The 20,294-nt window shown below is 44.0% G+C and overlaps 1 protein-coding gene across 3 annotated transcripts; it reads left to right on the top strand.

Annotated features, from left to right (window-relative positions):
• The first annotated feature begins 4,512 nt into the window (after positions 1 to 4,512).
• Positions 4,513 to 19,842, top strand: NUP50 (nucleoporin 50). Of its 3 annotated transcripts, none has more exons than XM_027742298.2 (8): positions 4,513 to 4,681; positions 6,712 to 6,790; positions 7,687 to 7,770; positions 10,038 to 10,233; positions 11,720 to 12,319; positions 13,526 to 13,604; positions 14,608 to 14,726; positions 16,000 to 19,842. In XM_027742298.2, the coding sequence occupies exons 2-8, from the start codon at positions 6,722 to 6,724 to the stop codon at positions 16,200 to 16,202; spliced, it is 1,350 nt and encodes a 449-aa protein (XP_027598099.1). In that variant the 5' UTR covers positions 4,513 to 4,681; positions 6,712 to 6,721; the 3' UTR covers positions 16,203 to 19,842. The 3 variants fall into 3 exon arrangements, with proteins under 3 accessions (XP_027598099.1, XP_027598107.1, XP_027598082.1); XM_027742306.2 differs by lacking the exon at positions 4,513 to 4,681 and adding an exon at positions 4,971 to 5,070; XM_027742281.2 differs by lacking the exon at positions 4,513 to 4,681 and adding an exon at positions 6,237 to 6,333.
• Positions 19,843 to 20,294: the final 452 nt, after the last annotated feature.

The following is a 20,294-nucleotide window of genomic DNA, read 5'->3' as shown; positions in this document are numbered from 1 at the left end:
AAATGCTGAATCAGTGCAAGTTCACTCTGCTGATTCGGGTGTGTTCCAGTTTGGTTTGGGGTTTGAAGGAGGAAGCTTTGTCCCAGCAGGTTTATGCCAGAGAGATGATCACCTGTGCTGCTGCAGCTGCCTCAGCAAGCACAAACAGCTCTCTGTGTGCCAGCAAAAGGGACTGAAATGTATTTGGCCAACACCTTTACTGCCAGTGATCCACCTCTGTCTACTGGTGGGAAGGCACTTACAGGGATCCCAGCTGGATTCCTGGTGTGCCATGTGCTCCTTGGCAGCACCTGAGGAGCATTTAACAGCACACAGGTGCAGCAAATACAGCCTGAGCAAATCCAGAAATCTTGCATTTGGAGCTGATTTCTAATCAAAATATTTTGGTCTCTCTGCATGGAGAAATTCTGACATTGTGTAGTATGTGACCAGAAACCTACAGCTATTTTTCAGTGGTCTCTTTGGTATTTCTTAAAAAACAACTTATCAAGAAGCTTTACTTCTCTACTCTTCCCCCACAATGGTATGGAAAAAAAAATAAGGGCAAAATGTGGAAAAAAAGATTTATGCTAGAACTGCTTCTCAAGCCTGTATCCTTCCTCTCCCTGCAACTGGATTTGTACTTTTCATTGCCTTGAAATTCCTGGGTACAAAGCACTGGCCAGTCTGAGTATCACAATATTCTCCTAGATTGCTAAAAGTGAGCCCTCTGAGATATTCAAAGTCCTGAAGCAAACTCAGAAACACGGGTTATTAAAAAAAAAAAAAAAAAAGAAAAAGAGAGAAATTCCTATTGAAGTTCATATGCTGGCTTCGAAACCTTTGGAACAGACTTCCAACCTTTTTATTGCAAAGACTGACTTTACTCACTATGTTTATTAACATATAAGCATAAACTATAGTTATGTAGTTCTTTACTCTGGGAACAGTGGAAGGTATTTGTGACGAGTCAGTTATAACACGATTGGTCCTTTCACTCTTTCCATGGGATGGATTTTTTTTTTATGCTGTGATTTATTTATTTTCTTTACGTTTGAATCCCTGTTTTGAAGAGATTCAGATTTCAGTCAAAAAATGTTGGGCAAGATATTCCAAAAAGCCATGTTTAGGATCGTGACCGCAATCTAGGCTAAGGCTAGGAAATAGTAGAGAGAATGTATTCCCCAAAATACATGTCACTGGAATCTCTGAAGCTGTTATCCAGGGAAAATACACAAGTTTCTGTACAACTTACTCCATAAGATTCCTTTTATTTCTTGACTTGAAGGAAGTGCTTTATAGTACTTCTTTATTTCTGAGGCTGCACATTAGTAAACTCAAAAAACCCCCTCTGAAAAGCAAGTTATTTTCAATCAAAGGACAAATGGAAAATTCTGTAGGTGTAAATCAGAGGCGGGGATAGAAAGATGGGCAAAATGAGAAAGGTGGGGAAAGAATTAGATGAAAAACACGGACTGTGAGAAGAAAACATTGCTGTTATAATCATGAATCCACACAGGCACAGGGGAAGGCTCTACTTACATATAAACAGCCAGTTAACAAAATGGGTTTATTAAGCATCAGGAAGAACAAAACCTGCTACTTACTCCAAGAATAGTAAACGAGTGCTAGGAGCCAACCCACAGCCTATTTTCATGGAGTTCCTGTCTGTGCTGGCAGGCCAGGGCTACATTTCTGCAACCATATTAGAAAGCAATCACAAAAGGCTTCAGTCAGATGAAGCAGAGCATTGTCAATATGAATGAATCATATGTGAAGGGCCAACAAAGATTTGCCCATGTGTCCTCACACAAAGCTTGATAGCACCAGCTCCTTCCTCCATTCCTCCTCATAAAATACAGGGATTGCTCTTGCTTGGAGAGACACGAGGAATCAGAACCCCAGGGTGGTTTGGGTTGGAAGGGACATTAAAGCTCATTTCGGTCCAACACATTCCACTAGAACAGGTTTCTCAGAGCTCCATCCAGGGAATTTACACGGAAAGCAGCTAAAAGGAGGAGGGAAGAAGACAGCTCCGTGTCCTGTACAGGTGAGTGCCAGCACGGCCCTTGCACCTCGCTGCTTTTGGCGGTACGTGTGGCGGGCTCCTGGGGCGGGGGGTGCCCAGCCAGCACGGCGGGGCCCCTCTGCCCCGCGTGGCTCTCCGGGGTGCGGGGTCAGGGCACGCCGTCGGTGCCGGGCTGTTGTCCCGCCGGGCACCACGAGAGGGCAGCAGTGCCCTGCGCTGGGCAGGGGGGCACAGGGCGGGGGAGCTCAGGCTGCACCCCCAGGGCTGTTCTACGGGGGAACAAGAGATCCTGCAAAACAGGAGTCCTCGGGTTTGTCTGCGGACTGCAGGCCATTGCTAAGGCAGGGTTTGATTTTTTAATTATTATTTTTATTTATCTTTGTTTTTTAATTTTACCTTTATTTTAAAAAATTTATTTTAATTTTATTTATTTTTATTTTTAATATTTTTATTTTAACACATTTTTATTTTATTTATTTTTATTTATTTTTAATTTTTTATTTTTATTTTTATTTATTTTTAATTTGTATTTTTATTTTTATTTATTTTTAATTTTTATTTTTGTGTTTATAATTTTTTATTTTTAATTTTTATTTAGTTTTATTTTCACTTACATTCTTATTTTTAATATTTTAATTTTTATTCATTAATTACTTTTAATAATTTTTATTTTCAATTTTTATTTATTTTTATTGTCATTTATATTTTTATTATTTTTAATATTTTAATTTTTATTCATTAATTAATTTTTATTATTTTAAGTTTTACTTTTTATTTAGTTTTATTTTCATTTACATTCTTATTTTTAATATTTTTATTTTTATTAATCAATTACTTTTTATTATTTTAATAGATTTAATTTTTATTTAGTTTTATTTTCATTTACGTTATTATTTTTAATATTTTTATTTTTATTCAGCAATTACTTTTTATTATTTTAATAGTTTTAATTTTTATTTAGTTTTATTGTCATTTACATTTTTATTATTTTCTAATATTTTAATTTTTATTCATTAGTTACTTTTAATTTTTAAATATTTTTAATATTTTTAGTTTTATTTTAACTTACATTTTTATTATTTTTAATATTTTTATTTTCATCCATTGATTAATTTTTATTATTTTAATAGTTTTAATTTTAATTTCGTTTCATTTTTATTTACATTTTTATTATTTTTAATATTTTTATTAATTAATTTTTATTATTTTAATAGGATTAATTTTTATTTATTTATTTATTATTATTACAGCCTTGAAACACCACTTCCAGCCTCTGCTAAATGCAGCTGTTCATTGACCACTTCAGTGTTTTCCTGTCCCCCTTCCAGCCAAACTCCACCTCTTTGGCACCACTCAGAAAACCTCAGCCAGCAGAAAAAAGATTGTTTCCTCGTTTGCACAATAAAAAGAAAGTCACAATTCCCTGCTTGGGGCGCACGGGGACCTTGTTTGCCCTGCTCCTGCCTGGAGCGAGTTTCTGGAGGCAGGTTTATAAAGGAGATACTTGAGGCAGAAACTTGGTAGAGTGTGTAAGGGAGGTGATGGGGTGAGCCTTGTTCTAGAGCAGTCACCTTGTTCTAGAGTGTCACAGCACTGAGGACCCGCCAACCCCTCTGTGTTCCCTGTGCCCTCCCTGCAATGTTTTCTTCTGCAGCCTTTGGTTCTTCCTTATCATAAATCCTGTGGGATTTAACTTCAAGCTGCTGATCCTTTGGACAGTAATGGGTCTTTAACTAACTAGACATGTAAATCCCTCTCCCTTGGGGAATCAGGAAGCAGGTTTGGGATGCAGGCCATGAAGTGCAGGAGTTCACTGAACCACAAACGAGGCCTGATTGGCACTGATCCTGCCCCTCAGCCGCAGGAATGGGTACGTGCTTCCCACGTGGTGCTCAGTGAAGAGGATGCCGGGGGAGGAGGAGGCTTGAGGTCACCTCCGTCCTGACCTGAGTGAGCAGATGCCAGTGGCAAGTTGTTGGCATGAGAGCTCTGTATCCTGCAGCGTCTCTCCCTCGTGCCTGGTCCCAGACTACGGACATTTAGGGAGAATAGTGATGCCAACTCGCGTCTCGCACCCAAACCTGGGCCCTGCACACTCCATTCCCCCGCTCCGTGTCCCGGTGTCCCGCTCAGTGCCCCTGGGCCCCGCACACTCCTTGTCCCCGCTCTGTGTCTCAGTGCCCCTGGGCCCCGCACACTCCATTCCCCCGCTCTGTGTCTCAGTGCCCCTGGGCCCCGCACACTCCTTGCCCCCGCTCTGTGTCTCAGTGCCCCTGGGCCCCGCACACTCCATTCCCCCGCTCCGTGTCTCGGTGTCCCGCTCAGTGCCCCTGGGCCCCGCACACTCCTTGCCCCCCTCAGTGCCGCCGGTGCCGCCCCGCGCCGGGCGGGGGAACCGCAGCGCGCCCGCCCCGCCCCGCGCCCGGCGCGCGCACGCGCGGTGCGGGCAGGCGCGGGCCGGCGGCGGACGCGGCGGTGCCGGTGCCGGTGCGAGCCCCAGCGAAGCCCCAGCGAAGCCCCAGCGAGCCCCGAGCGGCACCGCGGCCGGGCCGGGCCGGGCCCGGGGGCACTGCGGGGCACCGCGGGGCATGCTGAGCGCGCCGCGCAGCCTGCGAGCGCAGCCCGCCCGCCGCAGCGTCGGCCCCGCCGCGGGAGAGCCGCCCGCCCGGGCCGGTGAGTGCCGCGGGGCCGCGGAGGAACGGCCGCGCTGCGGGCGGTGGGGTGCGGGGGCTTCGGGGGTCGCGGCGGTGCGGGGCCCGGGGGCTCGGGCCGGGTCGGGCGGAGCGGGGGGTGCGGGGAACGCACGGGGCGAGCGCCGGGAACGGCGGAAAGGGGAGCGCGGGGCGGCCCCGGCGGCCTCGGCTTCCGCTTCCTCCCGCCGGCACGGGGCTCGGGCTGCGACCCGCGGGACGGGCGGGGGAGCCTGGCCGGGAACGGCTGCCTTGAACAGCGCGGGGACGTTCCGCGGCGATCGCGGAGGGTCGGCCAAGCTCCTGCGCTGTGCCCGGTTGTGTCGTGGTTGTTTTTAAACGAGAAGGGCTCGTTCGCAGAACAGCGCTTAGGTTGGATATCGGGGAAAGGCTTTTCCCCATCGGACACTGCCCAGGCTCCCCAGGGCAGTGGGCACGGTCCCAAGGCTGACGGAGCTCCAGGAGCGTTTGGACAACGCTCCCAGGGACAGGGTGGGATTGTTGGCGTGTTCTGGGCAGGGCCAGGAGCTGGATCCATGGTCCTTATGGGTCCCTTCCAGCTCAGGATATTCTGTAGTTCTTTGAGCTGTTTCGCAAAATATATTTAACTAAATTAGTATTTTACATTAAAATAATAAATTAGTAATATATAGTATTATGTATATAATATATAATACAACTTATAATAATATAGTGTATTATATTATGTGTAATACAGTAAATATAATATTAAATAATCTATTATTTATTATAAATTTAAAATTATTAATAAAAAACAAACCCATGTTACATTATTATTTATTATATGTTACATAATGATATATACCAGAATAAAATAATTTGAATAAATTAAATAGGCCTTTAAAATAGGCTTTTTTTTTTTTTTTTTTTTCAGTTTTCAGTGGGTTAGATTGAAATAGTCTCCCAGGGATCAAGCAAGGCATGGTAGGACCTCAGCTTTCAGGGCTATGTGGCTCAGGGCATTTAAATATGTATACACAAGCCAATGTGTACTCCCTGTACTTCCAGAAGCTCCTAATAACCTGACCTTATTTGTGAAGTGTGTCAGACCAAAATTCAGGACGTGGAGGTGTGATCTTCAAGGCTGCAGTGCCACTGGATTTACTGTTCCAAACCATTTCACCTTCTAAACAAGATGTTCTGTAATTACTTATTGTTATTGTTTTGGGCTCTGAAATTCAACCATTTGTGGGTTTGGTTTTTTTTTGGGGAGCAGGTCTTAATCACAAACCCAAGGGGGTTTTTTGAAGAGTTTTAATTTCTGTGCTTGTTAAATTGCCACAAAACTACATATTTCCTATGAAAAGTTTTCATATTTAGTGTCGGAAGATAAAATCATAATTAGTAAAAAGCTGCTTTTTCGTGTAAAACTCGAGTCGTGTGATTACTTGCCGGGCCTTTCAGCTAGAAAGCAGCATAGCTGGATCCAGTCTTTGGTTTTGTACACAGCTGATAAACTGTCCTACTGTTTCAGACGTTTCCTTCTCCAGGGCTGGTTTTCCCTTCCATCGCAGAGATAACCAGCAAAATGATGATTGGCTGCTTACAGTGTTTGCTCTAAAATCCATGATATGCCTTATGTAGCCTTTGGAGGAAAAATAGCCTGATCTATTGGTAATTTTTTTATTTTCAATTTTAAAATTAATAATGGTCTTCCAGTCCTGTTTTTTAAAGGAGAGAGTTGTCCTCAGCCTTAGCCAAGCTTTCTGCCCAGCTGCTTCCGTGGGTCCTCATCAGTATTTATTTTAGGTGGTGTAAAGGAACTTTTCTTGCTCACACGGGTATCCTGAGAAGACAGGGAGTGGAACATGGAATGTTCTGCTGATTGTTGTTGCCACAACACTTGGTTTTCCACTGTTGTTCCACTTTTGACCTGCTTCTGTATTAACTCTGATTCCAGTTTTTGGTTCTAAGAACACGAATTGAAGATCGCTGTTGCTTAGAATTTAATTATTAAAGAATCATTCTATGATTCTTTCCCCCCCCACGTAGGTGTGCAAAAATGGCCAAGAGAATTGCAGAGAAGGAACTGACTGACCGAAACTGGGATCAGGAGGACGAAGCTGAGGAGGTAAGTTAAGCATCAGTTCCCCCCCACCACCCCTGCAGGTAGCAGAAGAATTATTGACATGTGTTGTTCATTTTGTGGGTAAAAACCTACAGCAAAACTGGTTAAAAGTGTAGCGATTGAAGGTAATTTTATACAAGTGAATTTTATAAAATTGCTTTTTATAAAGCTTCCAATGTATGCAGACCCCAGGGCAAAGCAGCTTCTAAGACTTCAAATGACATCAGTAGCTCAGGGGAAAGGAACTTTACATTTCTAGAGGGAACCCCAGGCTTGTTAAAATGCTTTTGGACTCTTCAAATGTGAGAGAGGTATTTACTGAATTCGCAGGAAAAGCGGATTTGGTTTCTTGAGATAAATTTTCTTTATGTCTTGTGTGGGTTTTTTTAAGGGCCAATAATAGTAAATTTCAGAACTATGTTAATTTTAGCTTAATGTCCCCACACAGCCAGAGGAATTAGGCAAAGAGTCAAATGTTATGTTTCATCTGATGGCAAAAAGAGATTTTCATGTTTACTGTTTCATCCTTATGACCTGTGTTTATCTCTGACCAGACTGTACTTGCTTCTGTCCTACTGGAAGTATTAAATGTTTAGGCCTGTAAATGTAAGAAATAAAACTGACTCTTCCAGGAGTTTGAATATAAGAAAACTTTATTTCCTCACTTATTACAGGGTAGTAATGAGCCATTAGCTGCCTTTGCTAATGTTTGAAGTACAGCAAGTTTCCAGGTATCACATAATGTCCAGGTCTTTGACAAGTTAATCACTACCGTGTTTTTGGGGTGGTTGTGGTTTAATTCCTCCCCTTGTTTGTTAGGGGGCAGGGTTAGAGTCGTGTTCAGAAACCATTGTGCATTTTGAGAATTCCACTGCTGATTCCCTGGCTTGCTCCTGCAGGTGGGAACGTTCTCAGTGGCCAGCGAGGAGGTGCTGAAGAACAGGGCCATTAAAAAGGCAAAGCGCCGGAACGTCGGCTCAGAGGTAACGTGGGCACAGGACACGAGTGCTGGGGACGGGCTCAGCTGCAGCATATGGCACCAGGCTCAGCTTTTCACTTCCCTGGGCTTGTGGTGATGCTGCACAGAGGTGTCATTTCACTCACCAGCTCACATGTGCAGATGGGTTTTGGCTTATTGTTCCATGGCAAGGAAAAGGTGAGAAATGGTTAATTAGTACCACAAGTATTGACTGGGTGAAGAGAGTATTTGTGAAGCAAAAATGAAGAGTGTTTCAGACACAGTGTCCTCTGCAGATGGGTAAAACAGCACTGGAACTTCTCTACTTCCATTCTTTGCAGAGATGGAAGTCTGGCAATGGAAAGTTCCTAGTTATCCACAGGAGGGCTGAGGGATGTCTCGGAGGCTAAATTAGTAAAAGCCAAAATATTAAACTGTTCTGAGGATGAAAACATATCTTTTGTCAGGAATGCTGCTACTTTTTTGCCTCCCTTTGAAGAGCTTTAGTGCCACCTACTCTTTACAGTAACAAATGGAAAATTGAAAGGAGGCTGGCCTTTGTTACAGGTTTAGTCCCTGTGAAAGCATTAACCCAGTCCAGCCAAAGTGTTGTCCTTTCAGAAATCCCTGGCAAATGCTTTGTTGTGTTTTTTGCTACCAGCCAGCCTTTGAACAGGGCTGTTAGGAATAGGGCAGGAACTGTGCCTGTTGCTCAGATTTGGATGGAATGGGACCAGGCACAGTTAGGAGCTACACAGTTTCTCCTGTGCTTTTGGTTTTCCTCCTGCAGTCCAGGCCACGTAAATGAGGAAGCTGACTTAGCCCACTGCTGCCTTGAGTAGTTTTAGCCACAGATGTGTTCATTAAAGGGTTGTACTGGGGAAAGGCGATGCAAGAGCTGAGCAGGAGAGATTTGGGGCAGATGGAATAGGAGAAACAGAACTGATTGAGAAGGGGGACCGGGTGGCTGTAGAAGAAGTAGTCAGGAGGCTGGGAGCAGGCTGCTAGAGCTGGGAGAAGGGCTAGTACAGGGATCAGGTTTAACCCCAGCAGAGCATGAGACACTGAGAACTCCTTGAGTGCAGTGAGCCCTGCTCAGCCCCAACCAGAACAGCTCTCTTCTCAACATTCTTCTCATCCTGAATCCAGACCACAGCACTGTACCAGCTTCTAGGGAGAAAATTAACTCTATCCCAGCCAAAACCAGGACAATAGGTTGGACAAAGTCTGAAAAGCAGAAGAGATGACAGGACAGCTGAGGTTGCATAAGAAACCTGTGAAATATTTACAAAAAGGTAAACTTGAATTTTACTGACGTTCCTACATGGAGCAAGCACAATGCTGTAATGAAGGAGACTGCACTTAACTGGAATGTCCAGAGAGAGAGGTGGAACTGATCAGAGAAAGACAGAATAAAAATTGCTACCTAGGAATGACAAACAGGACTGCACTGGAAAAGGTAAAGCACAAAGGGAAGCAGAAGCAGCCCACAAGGTCAGAATGGAATACAACCTAAAATTGGTAAGCTTTGCCATTTCTTCAGTGGCAAAAGCAGATGAAACTCAGAAGCAGTTCTCCTCCTCTTGATGGTTTTCCAGAGACACTGGAAGCACACTTCCTACAGTAATATTTCATTACCTCAAAAGGCCTAAAAGTACCTAAAAGTGGTAGTGCCTATTTGTATGTTAATCACACTGCCCTTTAGAAACATGAGAAACTATGCCATAAAATAATGTGGTTGTAAAGACAGTGTTCAGAACTGGGTAATGAAAAGGCTGCAGAGACACACATTTTGTGATCGAGTACAGTCTGTCTTTGCTTCTCCCACTGGTCACATTGAAATATTTTGGGTAAATCACAAATGTTTCGTAGGTGACTCCAAAACAGGCTGTTTTGGATGAGGGGCTTGAAGTGTTAGACTCTTAATTGCGGTTTTAAGTGCTAAGAGCTGCTGAAAATAAACCTGCAATTGTATATTGCTGCGTAATTATTTAAAGAAAACAACGTGCTACGAGTCTCTAAATAGGTAGTCAAACACATCCGCTGCTCTGAACAACTTCCATGTATCCACTTCCTAGATCCAGATTATTTTCATACCAAACATCTGAGTCCTCCAAAAGCAGTAGCAGTGTGTCACAGGGAAGCTGTTCCCTGTGTTTGCATAGCTGACACAGTAATGCACGGAATGACACGCTGAAAATAAACCAGGGATATCAGGAATATTAAGTAGGGGTGGGATTTGTGTGGAGGAGATGTGTGTAACTGGTTGTCTCTCTTCTTTTCTCTCCCCAGTCTGAAAGTGGAGGAGCTTTTAAGGGGTTTAAAGGCTTTATATTGCCTTCTGGGAAAGGAGGAGGTGGCTTTGGCGGATTTGGGAATGGTGCAGGAATAAAGCCTTTGGAAGGGCTGTCTAATGGAAGCAGTACTGTCTCTAGCACTCCTCCTTTCAGCAGTTTGAAGACCACTCCCGAAACACAATCAGCATTTGGTAAGTTTTAAATAAGCATATCTGAACACACTTTATTCATCAATAAAGTCTGTATTTATTAGTGAAAAAACAAGTTCAGACCACCCTGTAGTTCTGTTTTAAGGTTTTGAGACTTCATTCCTCTTTGTGAGATTTCTTGAAAAGATTTTAGGCTGCTGGAGGGACAAGTTATCAAATGCATGCAGTCTTGAGAAGTGGGAACTAAATTTGCATTTGCTCTAATACTGGAGGTAGAAGTTTTATAGGCACAAATGGGAATGGAAGAAACTGGCCTAAGACACTCTTGGAATAGTATAAAACAGCTGGTAACATGTTCCAGTTAAACAGTTGTCCCAGTTCTTTAAATTTAATTAAAAAAAAAAAAGCTAATAGAAATTATCCATTTAGTAAGACTGCAGTTTCTTGAGGTGTTGGTTTTTTTTCTTAAGGTCTTGTTTCTGTATATTTTGCCATTCTTGGTAAATATGTGCTGCATAGCTGGAGTCTTAACCTCTTTTCCCCTGTACACCTGACATGGCAGACAGTCTCTCTAGAATTGTATCTGTTACATTCATACCTACATTTTAAGGCACTTGGAATACTTTGGCAAGTCTAGCTCCCATGCTTTGGAAGTCCCTGAGGAATATTAGCTCTGCCCCTTTGTGCTGGAGATGGAGAAATGTGACCACTGCCACAGGAGTTTGGAGGCCATGTGCCTAGAATACAAGTGGTGGAGTTTTGAGCTTTGGAGTAACTTAGATTTCAGTGAGCTTGACTAAATTAGGGAAAACTGAAATACTCAGTGAGGATTTTCTTAGTTTACTGCCTATGTTTTTTATATGGAAACCAATTTTGCAAAGCATGCAAAATTGTGGGCTAGTGCACTCAGGGTGTTTTAAAGTGCAAGTAGCAAGAGATAACGACTATTTTGACTTAGTAAGTGTTACAGTGTTATAAAGCTGTAAAACTTTTGTGAAATTTTTGGCAAAATACAAAACTTGTGCTTTTTAATGTTCTGTACAAGATTTTTTTTTTATTCACTAGCATGCTCCATCTACTTTGTCTGTCCCTGAACCAAGTAACCTTTCTAAATTTAAAACGTGGGTCCGTCTCACAGCACGGTGTGCTCACTGGTACAGCAGTACCTGGGGCAGGCTCAGGTTGGATCTCAGGGAAAGGTTCTCCCCCCAGAGGCTGGTTGGGCACTGACCAGGCTCCCCAGGGCAGTGGGCACAGCCCCAAGGCTGCCAGAGCTCCAGGAGGGTTTGGATGATCCTCTCAGGGACAGGGTGTGACCCTTGGGGATGGTCCTGCACAGGGCTAAGGGTTGGACTCGAAGATCCATGTGGGTCCCTTCCAACTGGGCATATCCTGTGGCCCAGAAGGAGCATAACTGAGCAGGGATGAGTGACTTGGTAAGAAATACCGGGAACACTGGTTGGGCTTTTCTGAGAACTCCTCTTTCTGGGGGAAGACAACGTTCTTAGCCACGTTCCTGTTGTGCCAGGGTCGCCCATGTCCAACGGCCCCGGTGCCGCAGCGTTTGCCGAGACCAAGGCGGGCGGGGGCAGGCAGGGCTCCTACCACAAACAGCTGGCCGCCCTCAACTGCTCCGTGCGCGACTGGATCGCCAAGCACGTGAACTCCAACCCGCTGTGCGACCTGACCCCCATCTTCAGGGACTACGAGCGCTACCTGGCCAGCATCGAGCAGCAGCACGGCAGCGACAGCGGCTCCGAGGGCGAGCCCGCCGGCACCCCCGGCGCCAGGGCCGCCCCCGCCTTCGGGGGCACGAAGCTCCAGGGTTCGGCATTCCTGTTCAACAGCGGCAAGGCCGAGGAGGCGCCGGCGGACAGAAAGGCTGAGGCCGCACCCGAGAAGAAGGAGCCGTCCTTGGGAGCCGCCTCTGCCGTCTCGTTTAACTTCGGCAAGAGCGCCGACAGCCCTGCTCTGGGCTCCCTGGGCTCAGGAACACTCAGTAGTTTCTCCTTTTCTCCTGGGAATTCGGGATTGTTTGGAAAAGACGCAAACCAGGCCAAGTCCGTCATTGCAGCACCCACCAGTTTACTGGAAGCTCAGGCAGAAAGCAGCAATGCCGATGAGAAAGGTAAATTCTTTTTATTGCTGTTTATAGTCACTTTAGTGGTAAGCTGTGAGTGTGTGCCACTTAAGGATACTGCAGAGGTGCAGCAGTAGTAAATTGAACAAGATCGTGGCATGGAGCTGTGTCAGGGCAGGGTCAGGTTGGATCCCAGGGAAAGGTCCTTCCCCTAGAGGGTGGTTGGCACTGACCAGGCTCCCCAGGGCAATGGGCACAGCACCAAGGCTGCCAGAGCTCCAGGAGGGTTTGGACAACGCTCTCAGGGACAGGGTGGGATTGTTGGGATGTCTGTGCAGGGCCAGGAGCCTGACTTCATCCTTGTGGGTCACTCCAACTCAGGCATTGTATATTCTATGATTCTGTGATCAGAACTGTTCCTGGAATTTGAAGTGCAGACCCACACCAGTAATCTGCAAATCCCAGCCATGCACACGGTTTAACAACACCAAAAGTTTGTGCTTATCAAAACCTATGTATTTCTGTCAGATTTACACTTTCTGTAATAGAATATAATCCTTTACCTGGAGACAGGACTTGAAAAGGTGACATTTAAAGCAGCTGGTATGTTCTCCTTTGAGTCTGCAGGACATTTCGATCCCTCTGCTTTTCCCAGTAGCTTTATGAAGAGATTCCCATGGTAAAATGCATGAGACACAGAACAACTGAGCCCATTTTATTTAACAGACTGTAAGGCCACCAAAGTTACATGGTACCTGACAGCTTTGCTCTTTGCCTACACTGGGTACAGTGAGCTGATGGAATTCCTAGGAGCTGAGGGATTGGAAAGGCATAATCTGCCACTATCTCTTGGCTGTCATTCCCACAGCAATTCCCTTCCCCCAAGTTAAACCTGGCTGTTGGAAGTGTTTATTGTGCTTTACTTGAATTTGTGGAGCATGCTCTTTGAAATGCGAAAACTGCTTTGTGTCAAACCCGAAGGTTTTGACTAATTAAGCTTTGTATTTTTAGGGTTTGATTGTCTGGTAGGGGTTGGGTATTTTCACCCCACTTAAACTGAAGATGAGGATGGAGTTGTTTGAAGGGCTGAAGGAAAAGCAAGTAACACTTCTTTTTCTGTAGCTGAAGCTGCTGCAGAGCCCAGAGGGACTGATGTCCATGTCAAACATGGCATGCACAAGGGAGCTCTAAGTGCCAAAAACACCCTGCAGGCTCTGCTCACAACATTAACATATTCAAACTTTCTGTTTGAAGGAGGAGAAGAGGAGGAAGAAGAGCCACCAAAAGTCGTTGTTAATGAAATAAAAGAGGATGATGCTTTCTACTCAAAGAAGTAAGTGACTCTGACTTGGAAAACAAAATTCATACCTGCATATTGCTGTTCTTCACTGCAGTGCGTGATTAAGGACATGTTCTTTACTTTCTAACTGATAAAGCTTGGTGGGAATCCATATAGAGTATGAACTTGTAAAAAAGTTAATTACAGGCAAGAATTTGTAATGCCTTACTAAAATTCTTCTGTATCTTGGACACAACAGTAATAGTTTGTGTTCTGGTTGTGATCTGTTTTTTACAAGTGAAGATGTTCTTGCCTTTGTCAGGTTTTGTGAGTTTAAACTGCAGGGCTACCACAAAAATTTCATGCTGTGCTGCTGGAAAACCCACCAGCTGCTCAGTTATTTGCACAGCCTAAAATAAGACTCTTCAGCTGGAAAATGCTGATTGTTGTGTGAAGGAGTGAACAAGCTGTGCTTTTAAGCTCAAAATGAGACCAGCTGTACTAGAGGCAGTTTTTCAAGGCATGTTCAGTAGTCCAAGTAATTGACACTCGGCACAGAATTTGTCCTGCTACCAAAAGCCATTAGTTTTATCTGAGAGAAGGTGTGTGCTAATTTATTAGGAATGCCTTATTAGGTTATTAGAACTTCACTTAAAAATGTTTATGAATTGTACATAAAAGTTCTCCATAACTTCAGAACATTACAGCAAGTTCTTTGTAATTAGTGTTTTTTAAAGTAGCTTATACAGTTACTGCTCCTCACAGACCCTGAGTACAGGTTGCTCTGCACTTTACTTTTCCCTGAAAGCAGTACCTTTGTCATTTCAGTACTGAAAGAAATAATTACCTTTCTCTTTGAACTGCAAGTGCTGTCTGTTAGCCCATGAAACAAGGTCAAGAAGAATAAAGATTATTTTACATCATGTTAACTCCTGGTTATTGTTACTGTGAGTCAGATGGGTGCCTGTACTTGGTGTACTTGAGAGATATTGTTATGTCTTTAATCTCTACATGGCTGCACAAACAAGGGTTTTGAGTTTTATTTTTTCCCCCGTAGGTGCAAACTGTTTTACAAAAAGGATAATGAATTTAAAGAAAAAGGGGTAGGAACATTACATTTAAAACCAGCAGGAAATGAAAAAACTCAGCTCCTAGTCCGAGCAGATACCAATTTAGGTAAGTAAAGTTCTTCCAGTAGCAAATGTTGACGTGAAATTCCTTGCTAAGCATTAGGATATTTTTGTGGTTACACAGCATAACAGACACAGTTAGTGAAAACCTTTCTACTTTTTATTTTCTCTGAATAATTTCAAGTATTTGAACAAGCACTTGGATGCCTCTCCTGAGCATTACAGAAGAGAGCATGTGAAGCTGTGAAAGGAGTAAAAGGTTATGGTGTATGTTCGGGAATTCCTTCCCCCTACTTTTTTACAAGCTTTTCTCCATCCCTGGATTGATTGGCTTTGAAGCTTGGCTTAAGGTCCAGCTTCCCTAAAACTGGGTATCTGGTATGGTTGTAGAATCCCTGAGGACTAAAGCCAGGCTGCACTGAAGGGCAGGGTACATCTCAGCTCCCTCCTGCCTTCATCCACAGCAGGGTGTTAGGAGTCTTTCCTTTTTCTCCAGCTCACACACTAAGGCATTTGAGCTTGGGGAGTCCAAGCTTGGGGTTTCTAGAAGCTGCTGCAGTCATAGTGATGCACTTTCCTTTTTGCTGTCTTCACACAGTGCTGTATTCCTTTCCTAAAATCTCACTGTGTTGAAAAACTGAACTGGAAAGGGAGGCGAAGACTGACTTTTCCCTAATTCTGCTGCCATGTTCTGAGCTATTTCCCAGGTCTATAAATGTGTGTGTCTCCTGTGGAACCAGACTGGAGTTTGTTTGCTGCTGTTTAGTAGCCCACTAACCCTGGAGCTCTCGCACTCACTTCTCTCTTAACTCATGAAGTGGTTTAACAAGTTGCCACAGAGCTGTTGTCAGTAACCTGGCACAGACCACACCAGCTCTGTGGGAGGATTTGGGGATACAGAGTACTTCCTGCACCCTGGTTTGTCCCATTAACACCTCTGTCTGCATCAGAACTAACATTTTGTTTCTGCTTCTGAACTGCACCCAATGGTCAGAACTAAGCACTGGGACTGAATTCCACACTTGCTCCTTCTGCCTTTTCCCTGTGTGTCCCTGCTATCATATTCTTCAGGCTCCTCCCTCTAAAAAAGAAGGGTGCAGTATTTTCAGAGATTTCCTCATTCCTGCTGAGGAAGGAAATCTGAGAACAATGGCCCTGAGCAGATGCTCAGGGAAGAATAAGACAAACATACCCGATGTTTGTGAGTTGCCTTCCTTCCAAACCCTCCTAAATCCCTGTTTAGTACCTGTACTAACACTGTATTGCAGTAAAAGCTGAACAGTGGCTAATGGTCATTTTCCCCCCCTCCTCACCCGCAGGGAACATACTGTTGAATGTCCTAATTCCACCTAAGATGCCATGCACAAGAACTGGGAAGAACAACGTTCTCATAGTTTGTGTCCCCAATCCACCGATCGACGAGAAGAACCCGACTGCTCCTGTCACCATGTTAATAAGGGTGAAAACAAGTGAGGATGCAGATGAGTTGCACAAAATCTTACTGGAGAAAAAGGAGGCTTAAAATAAGTTGCAGTCAGTGATTTGAGGAATTATTGCCAAACTGCTGCTGCTCTTTTTTCCTTCCCTAACTTCACTTGAACATTTAACTCTTTACTCTGATATTAAGAACTGTTATAGGAATTCTGGAAAAAATTATGTGAGGAAAAGCTAAACTAGCTAATAAAAGCTTTAATAGAACACAAGTGTTGGACTGTGCTCCCTCATTTTTCAGTGTCTAAATGCAGGACCTCTTCTGGATAAAGCACATGGATATAAATCCAGGCGTATGTTTTTAGCACGGCTCGACCAAACGGACTGAAATCCGAGCACAGAAACACGGTACCAGAGCTTCCTCACAGACTGATGCAATGCAACCACCTCCTGCTTTGAGAAGGGAGGATGTCCAAGTTTACCTGTTGAAACTGTTTGTAGACTCCAGTTTTTAATTTTGATTGGTCTGTTGTATTCTTTCTGGTGAGACTGGTTTCTGACTGGGTGACAACGCTGCACCCCACCACAGATGATTTGTACTGTGCTGTGTCTGAACTCTTACAGACCCACGTGCTTTTGGGACTCAGAGACTGCAGATGGTGACAAGAAAATTTGCTTGTGTAGTCCTGTTGACAGTGGTGTTTTCTAGAGAAGAACTGTCACTTCTGTCCTTACTGTAGCAACAAGCTCATGATGTGCAATAGTAGAAGCAGACAACTGGAAGACAGTTTATCTGGGACCACACCAGCATCCCCTGGCTCCTGACACACCAGAGGCCAAGGGCTGCACTTCCACGATGGTCCTTCCAAGGTGTTTGTCCTCCCTCCTTGGGCCACACCTGCAACCCGGCTGAGGCAGAGCTGTACGTGTTGTATTTGTCCTGCTGCTGGTACTCGCTGAGCAGAGCTCTTCCCACAGCCAAACTTCAGGGCTTTTGTAGACCTTTGTGTTGCCTCTGGCCTTTCCTTGCCCCTGTGCTGAAGCTGCAGTGCTGTGCTGCACAATGTGCAGCTTTAGGACAAGCTTTCTGTTGCACGTAGGGAGCGCTGGGTTACAACTTAGTTGTCAGCTGTGTTAAAGTTACCCATGTGGCAATAATTGATGGATCAGAACACTGATTCTGGTCTTGGTTTCCATCTCAGCGTTATATCAGACTCTGCTGGTTTAATCCTTTTCTTTTGCAAATCTTGTTTGCTGGAAACTCCTTCCCTAGTAATTGTTTTTCTACTGCACTCCCAGCTCTGGGACCTCTCCGAGAGCTCGGGGTTCATGTTAAACTTGAAGTGCTCTCTTGGCTCAGCTCTGGAAGATGGAATGAACATGCCACCCTGCCTCTGGCTAATGTGACACACAGGAAAAACCCTGCCCTTCCTTAAAAAATTCCCACAGGCCATCTGGAAATCCACCCTACTGGCATCCTGTGGGCAGGGAAAAAGGAGTAGCACCATTTGCTGAGGTGCAGCACATCTCACCTGTCCCCCCTGCTCTGGGGGGACAGAAGCTGCCTCTAGGCCTAATTTACTGCACAATTCAGGTTATGGCCTTTTTTCCCCCTCTTAACTAAAAGGAGGAAAAACTTGATAGGATCTACAGCCCTCTTGACCAAAGTTCAAAAACAAAGGCCTTTGCTCACGTTTCAGCTACGCTTGGCTACAGGAACTGCATTTTTAACACTGAAGTGTAAGAGGAGATTTTAAGGTATTATTTGAAATATAAACTGGTGCCTTTGGGGGTTTCTTTCTGCATCTGGCTCAGTACTTAAACCATAAAAAGTCAGTGACATTACTTTCCTCAAAATAAGATGCTTTTTTTCTAAAAAAAAAAAAAAAAAAAAAATCTTGCTGCTGCCTGAATTGGAGGGTGTGTGTGCTCACTGTGCATGAATGAAAAGCAGAACATTACCTGCCACTTCAGTCCAGGCTCAGGTCTCGGGTCCAAGGGCTCAGTTAAATTTACATTTGTCTTTTGAGTGTTGTCTGTTCCTGCAGGCAGGTTGGTAGAGCAGCTCTGTCCAGGTGTGCCCGTGGGCTCAGCCTTCTGTTCGTTTGCTTCCCAAAGCTCCTGGCTGTGGAACTGCTCCTTCGTCCAGAGAAATGTGGACCAACAGGCTGACCTTGCCCTTCTCTCCTCGTGCTGTGCCTCTGCAGTGGGGCAGGCTGGGGTTCTGCACACGTGGCCCAGCTCTGACAGTGCAGCTCTGCCCTGGCTCCAAGGGGGAGCACAGAGGGGAAGGGAAAAGAAGTAGAGTAATAATAAATTAAACCTTACCAAAGCCACGGTAGCAAGTCAGGTATTCTCCTAGCTGTGGGAAAGACTGAGATGAGACACCTGAATTCTTCAGTGTGTGCATTTATCAGCAAAGGCAGGGGAAGGTAAATAATTGGGATGTTGTATTCATTAGCGTGTCAAATATATGCACAAACATACAACTGTAAACATTTACATGGGGAAAGTTGCCCCTAAAAGAACAGGGAAGAATTTTACTGCAGATCAGACTTTAATCAACATCAGTTCCTGGTGACCCTGCCATTATCTGGATTACAGAGCAGGAAGTCACACACTTTTCCCTTGGTGCTCAGGTCTAGAGCCCAGCCCTTCTGCAGCACTGTCAGAACAAAGACATTTTTGATGATGCTTCAGTTTCTAGTCGAGAAATATTAAAATACACAAATGCTGTAAAAGGTCAGAGATTATGACATAGAAATAAAGGCCTAAAATGAGTTAAAAGCAAACGTTAGTGGAGAGCACAGACATCAACATACTAATGCCTTCATAACAAAGTGGCTCATGCTATCCAAGGAAGGAATTTTGATCAGAATTGCTACTCCAGGAGGCATTCCTGTATCTTGGGAGACATTTGATGTATTTAACAGCTGGATATCAGACACCTGATGTTAAAGATGCAAGTTCCTGCCCTCGTTTGCGTTAATGCCTTCACTGTCCGTAGGTGTTTGAGTGTCTTATGGATCATCCATTCCTCCTGCTACTCTGATTTTGGAGTTTCAGCTGCTTAGAAATCTTTCCTTTCCCTCCCACCTCCCCACCCAGAAAAATCAAGATCTCTGCTTTTTAATTCTCAGAATCATTGCTAAGGGAGGATTATTACACTTGGTTTGAATTTCATTTTAAAATATTAATTGCAACATGCAAGGATTTTTTTTTTTTTGTTTGTAATGTACTTAAAATTATCTATTTGGGAGCACGGCAGTGTGTTCCTGTAATCGTTTTTGGTTGATGGATGTAAAAGTTTAATTTAAATTTACAGTTCAAACGAACATGTTGTAGAACATAAACGAATCAGGAGGTTTGCTTTGCTGTTACAAACTGCAGTTCAGCTCCCTTTGCAGCACTGTAACATTTAAAATGTCCTTAAAGACTTTCTTTCTGATGCCTTAACTTATTTGCATTTGAGAAAATTTTGTAGCTGGTGCCTGTGTGCAGAAATTAACTGACATTAAACAACTGAAGTGGCATGAGCTAGTTTAAATCCAATGAAAATGCTGAATGTGATGATTTGTTAGTTGTTAATAGATTTCAAAATGCTCTGAATTTTTCAGTGGATCCTTAAGTTTTACATAACTTGTCATGTACCAATGTTTTCATTAGTTCTGATACACTGAGGACGTGTACAAAAATCCATGGAAAATGTGAATAAATGAATGGGAGATTCATTTGTCTTGTGTCAGTCACAGTCATTTTGAGTGCACAACACCATTAATAAAATGAATTTTACAACCAGTTGCTTGCAGGTAAACTGCTGCCTGGAAAACCCTGCTGCTAAAAGAAGGAATGTCCTGCCCTGGCCCTTCCTCACTCAGACCTGAAGTTTGTATCAGTAGAGAGCCTCATCTCTATCCAAACTGCTCAGGTTGTTTTGAATAAAGAAACAGAAGCAGAATTTACATGGTTTGAAGTAGTCATCAATATACTTACCCACGTTTCTGGTAGGTTTGTGTACTGCTCATTTTTTTAAGGCATTGTTTAGAAATTCTTATTTGCACCTGAGCATCCTGAACATAATGAGTTTGGTGGGTATTACTGTTAGGGACATCTTAACCTTTACTGAGGGGTGACACTGAACAGAATCATGGCTGGAAGTCTGCAAAGGCTTTGAAGATAGGCA

The sequence above is a fragment of the Pipra filicauda genome, unplaced genomic scaffold, assembly GCF_003945595.2.
Source record: "Pipra filicauda isolate LSUMZ 115617 unplaced genomic scaffold, ASM394559v2 scaffold493_size893225_pilon, whole genome shotgun sequence".
Classification (NCBI taxonomy): domain Eukaryota; kingdom Metazoa; phylum Chordata; class Aves; order Passeriformes; family Pipridae; genus Pipra; species Pipra filicauda.
This window is presented reverse-complemented; position numbering and strand designations above follow the sequence as displayed.